The following is a 13,269-nucleotide window of genomic DNA, read 5'->3' on the forward strand; positions in this document are numbered from 1 at the left end:
GTATTTTTTCTGTTAACGGCCCCTGGCGAACAATTTTTTACTGTCTTTGTAATTTCGGTCGACTGGCCAACATTTATATAAGCACGTCCTTTGACATTATTAACATGGTAAAAGAAAAAATAAAAACTTTTTTTATCTACCTTCATCAGAATGTTTGCTTGTAAGTTTATTACTCAGTATGCACTTATTGATATACTCGTAGCTGCAAATGATTTTGTACATCTTGATTACACAACTTTTAACATTGTATCACTTCGGAATATGTATGATAAGATTTTCTTGTGTTAAATTCTAACGTACCTTGTTTACATGTTTTGACCTTTTATGGGTCATCCTCAGAATTGGTCGTTGTTGATCTTGGCGCCTCTTGTTTTGTTTCTTGTGAGGGTGTGTTCGTATGGTATAATGTAGAGTCAAAGAGAGTGTGTGTTCTGAAATTGAGTTGTGTGTTGAGAATTTCGTTGGGGTGTGTTTTCGTGTGTCTGTATATTTCATATTGTTCTAGTGTGTTTAGTTTCTGGCTTTTTGGTCGGATGTGTAGTATTTCCATGTCTGTGTTGATGTTTCTGTGGGTGTGGTTAGCATTTGTATGTGTTCTGCATATTTCACAACTCAATTTCAGAACACACACACTCTTTGACTCTACATTATACCACACGAACACACCCTCACATAAAACAAAACAAGAGGCGCGTGAACAAGGTACGTTAAAATTTAGCACAAGAAAATCTTATCATACATATTCCGAAATGTATTATACAAATCTGGCCTTCAGGTAGTAGCTCCCTGTAAAGCAGATTTAAATAATTTCAAGGAAAAATTGTTCCGGGGCCGGGTATCGATCCCGGGACCCTTCGCTTAGCGCGCGAACGCTCTACCGACTGAGCTACCCCAAGAACTTTACAGGGAGCTACTACCTGAAAGCCAAATTTGTATAGTACATTCGTTACTAGAGATACGTTAACAGAAAGCCACAATTTAAAGTCACACAGTAATTGTGTGCACTCACAGTTGAGTTCTGGCGTCTTGTCAGCTCATGTGAGTTGTGTGGATATAAAAGGAAAAATTGTAACTGTGTCGTGTATAGTTCCTGGGGTAGCTCAGTCGGTAGAGCGTTCGCGCGCTAAGCGAAGGATCCCGGGATCGATACGCGGCCCCGGAATAATTTTTCCTTGAAATTATTTTATACCGAAATGATTTTGTACTTAACTTCTTACTTAGCTACAAAACTATAAATGTTTGTGCTTCTCTTTTAAATTGTTCGTTATGAGCTAGAAATCATAAATAGATTAAAATAACTGTTTTCAAAACACTATAAGAATTATCTGTAGTTACATACTTTAATTATTAAACAATGGGAAACCTGAATTAATTTTTCTTTCCGTGAAGATGTCTTTAAAATATCTGAAAAATATCGTCTTTTTATTTTCACTCTAAACTATTAAAATTTGACAAAATTTTTAACTGAAGTCTTGTCTGGTGATGTTTGTCATGTGATATTTCAATATTATTTTTTTTTCGCACATAACGCAAACGTACTTTCTGACCATATGATGAAGAAAAAACTGGCCTGATTTTAAGAGTTACAAAAGAAGTAATATTTTGATACTGTACATTACTGGTATCATAAACGTCTCTTCATTTCGTCGTCAGTGGCAATCTAATCAATTACTTTATTCTTAGCAGCGAATTAAAGAGTTTTATTTCACTATTAACACCTCAAAGTACACTCATTTCCTCTTTTATTTCTACTGGGTGTTCAGTTCAAAGTGTGTCATGGCTCGCTGTATGCCGTCATATGGCTAGTCGATGAACCTAGAGAATTCAATCTTCCTACACATCCGCAGAGGTGTATTACCTACGTGTCAGAGAAGTTGCATAGCAAGTAGGGCGTTCATTCTGAAGAGTATTTACTGATATGTACGGCAACGCCGGTAGTGGCAGGAATGTGAACTGTTTGGAAACATGTACTGAGGAGGGTTTTTTCCTTACTGTCGGGATATGGGGAGAGGGTTAAGACTATTTCTTACGTATTTGTTGACATTAACTTCGACGGTCAACATGGACACGGAGCATTTGATTTGTATTGTGGAATGTTACCGTACGCAACCGATGATAACAAATACCCTGCGTACGACTTGGCAGCGCAAAACACAGTTCGAAAGAGGTTATGGTAGCACGCAGACAGTACAGACCGCCATCTGTTGCAACGACGTTCAAGTTATACCGTACACGTTCTCAAGTTCAGATTGAACGCCTTGATTAATAGGAAACTTCTCTGGCATAAAAGCTGAAACTCGCTTCAAATCGCTGACTCATAACAGTGACGTCATGACACACTTTGAAATGAACACCCAGTAGTACAGTACATCGCATGGTCTGCTATGAATCTAGATGGACCAAAGAGAAATAACCTGCATACTGTTGTTAATTTCCTTAGAGAAATATGATTTTCCAATGGTATGAACTATTTTAACTAAAATTAAAATAAAATTAAAATTTCCCCATATAGCTACTTTGGTTCAGATACCAGTAATGAATAAAATATTGTATGCAACGAGAGAGTAAATCGACTTTATTATCTCGTGGAAATTATAGGGTTAAGGTTGGTAAACTGTGATGGAAGTAACATTTATTTGTAGTTATTTTCGAGAATTTATTACAATTTTACTGAGCGAGAGCAAGATCGATTTTTTTGCGTCAACGTGTTAAGAGAATGTTCGTGGACAAGTTGCTACACAAAGTTGCTCAGTAAAATTGTAATAAATTCTCAAAAATAACGATCACAATATTACTCGTATCACAGTATTACCAACCTTTACCCTACACAAAAACAAAAATAACTTCAATTTATTTTCACATAACTACCATATCAGACGTGCTGACATAATATTACACTGGACAGAGCCGAGGAGTATCACAACAAAAGAACACAGAAATATCGCCGATATTGGTCCAAGATTATACACAGGTGTAAATGAACCATATTTAATTCCCTTCTACCCGGTTTAAAATAGTTTAATAAGTTAGAAATTGCATAGACTTATTTTGTCAATATTAGTAAGTCTACTTTTAAAGCTACTTTGTGTAGTTTGTGCTTTATTTCAATATTTATATTACAGACGTGTAACTACATATTTTATGCAAAATCTTCAGTAAACAAAATATGACTATTTCTCGCATTAAATTGTTTCCCAGGTCATGCTGGGGATGGCGCATTTGCTGTTAGTTTCTGCAATTGGAATGAGTCTAGGACATTCCGCCGTACTGCTTCCCAAACTGAAAGAAGAAGAAGCAAACTCTAATCTATATGTGGATGAAGAAACTGGATCTTTGATAGGTATATAAACAGTTTTGAAATTATTGTTTCTCTTTGTATATATAATTCAACTGCTACCTACAATACATGATTACCATTTGCTATTACTACTTACTTACTCACAAATGGCTTTTAAAGAACTCGGAGGTTCACATAAGCCCGCCATCGATCCCTATCCTGAGAAAGATTAATCCAGTCTCTAACATTTTACCACACTTCCTTCAAATCCATTTTTATATTATCCTCCCATCAACGTCTCGGCCTCCCCAAAGGTCTTTTTCCCACCGGCCTTTTAACTGACACACTATATGCATTTATGGAATCGCCCATACGTGCTACATGCCCTGCCCATTTGTTATTACTACTACTGTTACTAATGCTAATAAGTACTGCTAGATTGGGGATCATCAGCATAACAGATCAACTATTGACCAGATTTTTTTGTATTCGATAGATAATGGAGAAAAAATGGAGTATAAGGATATAGTGCATCAGTTATTCATAGATTTAAAAAAGGCATATGACTCGTTTAAGAGAGAAGTTTTATATGATATTCTTATTGAATTTGGTATTCCCAAGAAACTTGTTCGATTAATTAAAATGCGTCTCAGTGAAACGTACAGCAGAGTTCGTATAGGTCAGTTTCTGTCAGATGCGTTTCCAATTCACTGCGGGCTAAAGCAAGGAGATGCACTATCACCTTTACTTTTTAACTTTGCTCTAGAATATGCCATTAGGAAAGTTCAGGATAACAGAGAGGGTTTGGAATTGAACGGGTTACATCAGCTGCTTGTCTAAGCGGATGACGTGAATATGTTAGGAGAAAATCCACAAACGATTAGGGAAAACACGGGAATTTTACTGGAAGCAAGTAAAGAGATAGGTTTGGAAGTAAATTCCGAAAAGACAAAGTATATGATTATGACTCGTGACGGGAATATTGTACGAAATGGAAATATAAAAATTGGAAATTTATCTTTTGAAGAGGTGGAGAAGTTCAAATATCTTGGAGCAACAGTAACAAATATAAATGACACTCGGGAGGAAATTAAACAGAATAAATATGGGAAATTCCTGTTATTATTCGGTTGAGAAGCTCTTATCATCCAGTCTGCTGTCAAAAAATCTGAAAGTCAGAATTTATAAAACAGTTATATTACCGGTTGTTCTGCATGGTTGTGAAACTTGGACTCTCACTTTGAGAGAGGAACATAGGTTAAGGGTGTTTGAGAATAAGGTGCTTAGGAAAATATTTGGGGCTAAGAGGGATGAAGTCACAGGAGAATGGAGAAAGTTACACAACGCAGAACTGCACGCATTGTATTCTTCACCTGCAATAATTAGGGACATTAAATCCAGACGTTTGAGATTGGCAGGGCATGTAGCACGTATGGGCGAATCCAGAAATGCATATAGAGTGTTAGTTGTGAGGCCGGAGGGAAAAAGACCTTTGGGGAGGCCGAGACGTATATGGGAAGATAATATTAAAATGGATTTGAGGGAGGTGGGATATGATGATAGAGACTGGATTAATCTTGCTCAGGATAGGGACCAATGGCGGGCTTATGTGAGGGGGTAATGAACCTCCGGGTTCCTTAAAAGCCAGTAAGTAAGTAAGTAAGTAAGTAAGTACTGGTTTTACTATTCTCACAGCTGAACTACAAACTATAGGGTTACATTTTAAAGCAAGAATTGAGCATTTCAAGCCTTCTCCTCCCCCATACTTGTAAGTAGGCCTATGAAGTATGAAATCCAGCCCAGTAAATCATTGATTGTTCTTTAGAAAACCATTTAGACTGACGTACAGGTATGCATGTGTGCCGGCAGCGAGCATATTCATGCTGGTGAGTCCGGTGGGCAGTTTGGGGGGCGGGCTGCTGTTGGAGCACATTGGTCGCCGGACGTCGTACCTGCTGGGGGAGCTGCTGTTCGTGCTGGGCTGGCTGCTCATCACTACAGCGCACAACCAAGCCATGCTGATCGGCGGACGCGTTATCTACGGGACGGCCGTGGGCATCTGCACTTCTGCCAGCTCGGTATGCAATACGACTTAGTCTGACTTACAGATTATTACTGTTAATAATAGTTTGCACTAGAGATGCACTATCACCTTTACTTTTTAGCTTTGCTCTAGAGCAGTGGTGGGCAAAATGAATGCAACCCTCAAGACAGGATTTAACATAATTCAATTTAAATCCCATGCAAATTTAACCTCGCATGTTTCCAGCGCAATAATTAACAATAGATCCCTATTAGAAACAACAACAACCAAATTTCTTGGCTTAAAAATCGATAATGTGTTAAATTGGAAAAGTCATATTAAAGAAATTACCCCCAAACTAAATTCAGCTTGTTTTGCTATTAGAACTATGCAAAAGATAGTAAATATCAATACCTTAAAAACAATATACTTTGCATACTTCCACTCGGTAATGAGTTTTAGAATAATATTCTGGGGAAATTCCACAGATAGTAACAGTATATTTCTATTACAAAAAAGAGTAATTAGAATAATAGTAGGTGCCAAATCTACAAATAATGCCCATGGCTTGTCAGTATATATTTTCATTAATAGTCTTCCTCGTATGTAATCGTGAAAACTTTGTAACTAATTCAACAGTTCATAGCATAAATACACGTCAAAAATGACTTTCATACTCCATCGGCAAGTCTATCGTGCTATCAAAAAGGAGTGCGTTATATGGCAGTAAAAATTTTTAATAACCTCCCTATCGATGTAAGAAATGAAACTCAAAACATAAGATTATTTAGGGCCAAATTAAAGAAGTACCTAATTTCTCACGCCTTCTATTCTGTAGGTGAATTCATGACATTCAATAACACTTCATGAAATTGATACTAAAACTTTGTGTTGTACTAGTAGACTATATTGTAAATCTCGTCTGTATATTTCATCTAGACTGTGACTATAAATTAAGACTTTATAATAGTATTAAATTTTTTGACTTGTTCCATATTCTAGCTGTAAAGCAATGTATAAATACTATGGAATGTTAATAAATACAATACAATACAATACAAACTACACACTGTGCGAGGGGTTACATTCTACAGGGCAGTGACGGATTTACAGACAGTTGCGCCACTACACTCCTACCTACCGTATGTAATTAGAATAGTCCATTCACGTGATATTTAATTGATCATTTTTCAAAACAATTTCTTGGAAATTGGGCTTTATATCTGTGCATGCTATTTTCATTTGCGCAAGGAGATGAGCATCGCTTTAGGGGGATCTGTGGCTGGACTTTATAAATTTTATTTTAGAAAACAGCTGTTCGCAGTGGTAGGTTGATGAATACATACCGTCATTTCCCATAACTATGGTCCTGGAACACAACTATGGTCCACGACACAACCATTCAAAGATCATTGTAGAAGTAACATAGACCGTTCGTAGATAGCTGCAGTGACTTGAATTCAAACTACAGTACAGCAAAAATATAGATAAACGACGTACTACGTTATGGAGTACAAAATTTGAATAGTTGTATCGTGGACAATAGTTATGTTCCAGGACCATAGTTATGGGAAATGACGGTACTCATTATTTTTGAAGCAAACTGTCTAAGCAGTGGATATGTAGTACTGGACATCTTTTAAAAAATGTTTGCTCCCAGTGGACCTTCACATTCTGCTTTCAAGAAACCATCATTCTGAAAATCCAGTACCTCTAACCGGAATTCTCGGATAACATTTTCAATTTAAACATGAAAAGGAGTGGAAAAATATTGAAATCTTTCTCTATCCTTTGAAAATCACTGAATCTGTGTTCTATTTTAAGAATGTACATATTTAAGTTCGCGTCCTGAATATTTGTAACTGATCCTAAACATGAGAAATGAAAGAACCGCCTTTCTTATAAGTGTGATATCCTCTCGATTCATATGATTCTGCGAAAGACATTGTATCACTAATGAAGCTCCGAAGTACAGCAGTCCAGTATAATCCGCCACGTACACGCGCAGTATTTTCATAGAGTGGGGGGAAGGGGAAGGTAGGGGGTAAGTTTGATGCTTCGCTGAGGTCTAACGTCACTGCGGCAATGCCGCAGGAATGCCCGCCATTGCTCTAGAGCAGCCGTGGCGAAATTTCGATCGTGCGCCGAGCCACTGTGTAACCTGCAACGTGCATAGCACCTTTGGAGGGAGGCGGGCACCCGAAGGGGAAGTGAAGCAACTGTCTGACTTATTAACTGTTTTTCATTTTCCTTACTTCAAGCACATAAATAAAATTTTATACAGTACAAGACTACAAATTAATATTTAGTACGTGTAACGAAGAAAGAAATGAACAAGAAAACCTAGGACACATTATCACAACCTAAAATTAACTGTCTTCAGAATGTCTCTGCGACAGAGTTTCAAAATCAGGAATTAAGTCACTTACTGCCAGTCGTAGTTGATCACAAAGATATTTTTCTGTCTGTCGTGATCTAAATTTGGTTTTTACTATTTTCATTGTTGAAAATAATTTTTCACAAACGTAAGTTACAGCGAACATGGCTTCAACAGAGCAAGCGAAAGAACGAAGCTTCAAATATTTATTTTTTTCGAAAGATTTGAAAAGTTCACCATTTGTCAAGTCCTTACATCTAGCTTTCATTTAACATCACATTGTAAATCTGTGAGTTTAACTTGAAGATCTAACCGCATTATTCGTACATCTACTGAAAAGGGATCGACGTACAGATATGATGATGATCATGATGATGATGATGATGATGATGATTATGATGATGATGATGATGATGATGATGATAGTAACAGTAACACTTAACCTTTTAATGTTTCATCAATAACATGTAGTAACTTATAATGCCATTTTATGTTATACAACCGTTTTCCTCGTAATACTTGTGAACAAATCATGCATTTAATATTCCATATTGGCAGCAAAAAATGCGTCCTCCCATCCTACTTGAAACTTTCGTTTTTGTAGAGGTACATGGTTTCGAGAGAGACTTTGCGACGAACACTACTCGCAGGTCAGAGACAAATACAAATGGAACGGAGTTTGACTCCAGTGAGTGAGAGGGTGGGGGTTGGGGAAGGTAGGAAGCAAAGGAAATGCACAGCTATCATTGCGAGCCACAATGTGCTCGTGAGTCGCATTTTCGCCACGGCTGCTCTAGAGTATGCCATTAGGAAAGTCCAGAATAACAGACAAGGTTTGGAATTGAACGGATTACACCAGCTGCCTGTCTATGCGGATGACGTGAATATGTTAGGAGAAAATACACAAACGATTAGGGAAAACACAGGAATTTTACTTGAAGCAAGTAAAGCGATAGGTTTGAAAGTAAAGTATATGATTATGTCTTGTGACCAGAATATTGTACGAAATGAAAATATAAAAATTGGAAATTTATCCTTCGAAGAGGTGGAAAAATTCAAATATCTTGGAGCAACAGTAACAAATATAAATGACACTCGAGAGGAAATTAAACGCAGAATAAATATGGGAAATGCCTATTATTATTTGGTCGAAAAGCTCTTGGCATCCAGTCTGCTCTCAAAAAAACTGAAAGTTAGAATTTATAAAACTGTTGTATTACCGGTTGTTCTGTATGATTGTTAAACTTGAACCCTCACTTGAGAGAGGAACAGAGGTTAAGGGTGTTTGAGAATAAGTTGCTTAGGGAAATATTTGGATTTAAGAGGGATGCAGTTATAGCAGAATGGAGAAAGTTACATAACGCAGAACTGCACGCATTGTATTCTTCACCTGACATAATTAGGAATATTAAATCCAGACGTTTAAGATGAGCAGAGAGGGGTGAACCACTAAGCTTATAGCTCAACTTAATCTTTTAGTAGAAAAAATGAAGTTAATCTCGAGAAAACAGCAGATTGTTCAGAGCACGCTTTGCACTTCATAGGTTCTGTACGATGAACTGTCACATCCCAGATTCCGGGGATCCGTCCTGGTTCTGGGTGCCAGTTTCGGGGCCATCGGGGTGCTGGCCATGTGCACGATGGGTGCAGCCCTGCACTGGCGCGTCGCCGCTGCATTCGCCACAGCGCCCCTGATCTTCAACTTACTCATCCTCTGGTTTTACATACCAGAGTCGCCAACATTCCTCGTCAAGAAGAATCGCCTCGTGGAAGCGGAGCTCTCGCTCACCTGGGTGTGGGGACCGGACAGCCAAGCCAAGGTGAGTCCTGCATTGTGGACTAGGAAAAGGTCAAGCAAAAGTAATCCTCTTTCTTCTTCGTAGTTTTGTATTTTTTCGGGTTTAAGCCGCTATTGGAGAGTTTTTGCCATAACGTGTTTCTTATTACCGTAAACTATGCCATGTGACCGAATACGATACGTGCAGCCCAGTTACTTTAAGGTACGGTCACACGTCGCTACTTTTGCAGCGCTGCAGTACAAAAAAATGCGCAACTCTCGTACTGCGACGTGTGAACAACGGTGCAACCCGAAAAGTAGCGGCTGCCGAACCTGCTGCCCACTACTTTTCCATGCTGCGCACAGCTTAAAAGTAGCGACGTGTGAACACGGTTCTCAGGGTTGCAGCCGCAGCATTTTTGATATCAGTTTTGTTGAAACTTTTGCTGCGGTTGCGACCAGTGTTGCCACCCAAATGTGCCAATGATACTTTTATTGTTTGGATATATTTTAATGTTAGATGTGATGAAAATAAATTATTTGTAACAGTTATTAAATACACAACACAGTCTGAGCATAATTGCTGACGATATAATTCATTTTTTAAATTTTCCGTAGCGTAGTTCCAAACAGGAGGGTTGCCAACATTGATTACGTGAATATACTGTTGGTTATCATTTAAGTATATAGGCGTTTTTAAAAGCTTTATAGTGAAAATAATGTCAATTTCTGAATACTAGATACGACAGAAAAGAAAATAATAGATAAGTAAGCTTTCGCATGAGTTTCTTAATAACGCAAACATAACCACAAAATGTATATTGAGAAGTCAACACGGAGATGGAAACCTGCAGCATGACTGCGGCTGCAAAAGTAGCGCCTTGCGTGTGAACAGACTCGCAACCTCCAGTTGCAACTTTTGCAGCACTCGGGTTGCGCAGCACGAAAAGTAGCGTGTACCGCGCTACTTTTGGCTTACGTATGAACACGAAACCAACTTAACTTTTGCAGCTGCAGTATAAAAGTAGCGCTGCAAAAGTATAATAGCGACGTGTGACCGTACCTTTATGGTGACAGCTCGTCGACTCGAGAGAGGAGAAGGTTCGACTGTGAGAGGGAGACCGATCCGAGACGGCGCGACAGTTTTCTAAATGGAGGGAGGGAAATACAGTCATATCAGAAATGAAGTTTCACGTTGCTCTCTCGCACGTTGCAGCGTCTGCATAACTTTGAGCTCCTGTGACTGTGTTCACTTCATATTCCGGAACAATAGTCACTAATAAACACTAATGTGGAAATACAATGAGCAGCAGTGCGGAACAATAGTCACTAATAAACACTAATGTGGAAATACAATGAGCAGCAGTGCGGAACAATAGTCACTAATAAACACTAATGTGGAAATACAATGAGCAGCAGTGCGGAACAATAGTCACTAATAAACACTAATGTGGAAATACAATGAGCAGCAGTGCGGAACAATAGTCACTAATAAACACTAATGTGGAAATGCAATGAGCAGCAGTGCGGAACAATAGCCACTAATAAACACTAATGTGGAAATACAATGAGCAGCAGTGCGGAACAATAGTCACTAATAAACACTAATGTGGAAATGCAATGAGCACCAATCGAATCACTATATTTAACAGTTAATCACTAATTAACAATGAAATATACTCATGCGGAAATACCGGTAATGTTCATCAGTGCTTCACTGTTACCTTTCCTATCATCTTCATCATCATCATCATCATCATCATCATCATCACCCATTCCCTACACTACACCTACACACACACACACACACACACACACTCACATTAGTACACGACAGATACTAATTATTAAACCGCGGGAGTGCGGGCCTTTTACCGTCAAGTTAAGTATGACTGGAGCGTTCCGTGGCGAGTGTACTGAACTCTCAGGTAAGCAACTCACTGTGCAGGCTTCAGAAGTACAGTCTTGCGTATATGAATTGCATACATACAATAATCATACATTTCGTACTTATGTAATTGATGCGATGTCGACGGTATTTTGCAGTCCGTGCGCCAGACAAGTTAAATGCACCATGTTGGAATACAGCTCTTTAAGTTGTTTTGCTGCCTTAATAATATATGGAGCTGCATCAGTGACAAAAAGAAGTACATTATTATATTTAATCCTTTCCGGCCATAAAAGGCGCACAGCCTTATAAAAAACTTGGACAATCGTTGCATGATTTACCTTTTCCAGTTTCTCTGAAGTTAGCACAAATTTCTTCCCTACACAGTTCTCGAAAAGTATACCGACCACCACATTTGCCACATATCTACTACTTACGTCTGTAGATTCATCAACTGAAACCCATATATTTTCTGATCGTTCACGTTTTCTCGAATTTTGGCAATCGTATTCTGGTACGAAATTGGTAAATATTCTCCTGCAATATGTTGATTTGTGTATTTTACCAGAAATGATCTAAGTGGGGATTGTCCAAAGTTCTGAATGGAATTTTTGTGTGTACCATGTTACATAAAACTATATTGAATTGTGACCCACTATTTGAACTCGATTGGTTTTTGTTTGAATTGCGTTCAACATTTTCCTTGTGTGTTTTACTATTACAGTGTCTTTCAAAATAGTACTTCTTAGTTCGTAATAATCTGAAATTACACACGACACATACAACACTTTCTCCTTCTATTATAGCCTAAATATATCGCGTCCGAATTGTTCTACTAAATTATTCAGTATTGCACTTCGTGAACGAGTTGTTTTAGGCATTGTAATATGCGTCATTTCACACACGCAGCTCTTCAGTATGACAGCTAAACACACTCTGAATGTTCCGGGTTCGATGAACGGAACAGTACGGCGAAAGGCGAGAGAGACTTACGTCATACTCTATACCCGTCTGCATAGTCAACTGCAATCGCCATATTAGGGCCCGCACTCCCGATGTCTACTAATTATGTACAGCATGGCCCGCCGAAGTGGTGTATAAATTGAACATGGATCACAATTCTGCCATCTATCCGCAATATGCAGAACCCGAATCACGCAAGTGAAGTGGATAGACATTAAATACATAGGCTACACTTTACGACTTTTGGATGTTGTGCAGGCCGATGGCGCGTTAACATTATTTTGACGATTTTTTTTAATCAAGGACGTACCAAGTTTTAGTAATCTCCGATTTAAATACATTTTATTTTATAACCTTGCATCTACCGCCATCTTTCAATTTAAATATTCGTATACAACTTAGAAGCAAACATTCTGATGGGGGCAAATAAAAAAGTTATTTTTTTTTCTTTCACCATGTTAATAATATCAAAAGAAGTGCTTATACAAATTTTGGTCACTCGACCGCAATTACGAAGACCGTAAAAAATAAGTTCGCCAGGGGCCGTTAACAGATAGAAAACACGATTTCATTAGAAAAAATTATTGGAACAGACACAGCAATTGTTGAGCTATTTTTCAACACATTCTCCACCGGAACTGAGACATTTGTTATATCATGGGATCGACAGAGAGGTGCAGACGGCTGTCAAACGCTGGTTCCGATCCCAGGCGGCTGACTATTATGACCAAAGCTCGGAACTTGGGGACTTGTGTCGTGTGCATGAGTAAGATTACAGGTACAACGTACACAAAGCTCACGCTGCAAGTGCTCAGGGACAGTCGTATGTACTAAGAAAGTGGCCACAACTAATGACAGGAAGACGGACGAAGAAACTGTTATGTCGAATCCAATGACATTCAGAGAATTAAAGGTAAACGGTCTGTTTGAGGAACTAGAAAATACGTGTTATTTTGAATGGGTA

At 38.4% G+C, this 13,269-nt stretch overlaps 1 protein-coding gene across 1 annotated transcript in view; it reads left to right on the plus strand.

Annotated features, from left to right (window-relative positions):
• Nucleotides 1-13,269, plus strand: part of LOC138706587 (arylsulfatase B-like) — a 115,534-nt gene that overhangs the window by 94,625 nt on the left and 7,640 nt on the right. Inside the window, exons 3-5 of the mRNA XM_069836079.1 lie at nt 3,199-3,340; nt 5,147-5,355; nt 9,222-9,497. Of these exons, the coding sequence (XP_069692180.1) occupies nt 3,199-3,340; nt 5,147-5,355; nt 9,222-9,497 (627 nt within the window). The remainder of the gene's footprint in view (nt 1-3,198; nt 3,341-5,146; nt 5,356-9,221; nt 9,498-13,269) is intronic.

Source organism: Periplaneta americana, chromosome 9 (assembly GCF_040183065.1).
Source record: "Periplaneta americana isolate PAMFEO1 chromosome 9, P.americana_PAMFEO1_priV1, whole genome shotgun sequence".
Lineage (NCBI taxonomy): Eukaryota > Metazoa > Arthropoda > Insecta > Blattodea > Blattidae > Periplaneta > Periplaneta americana.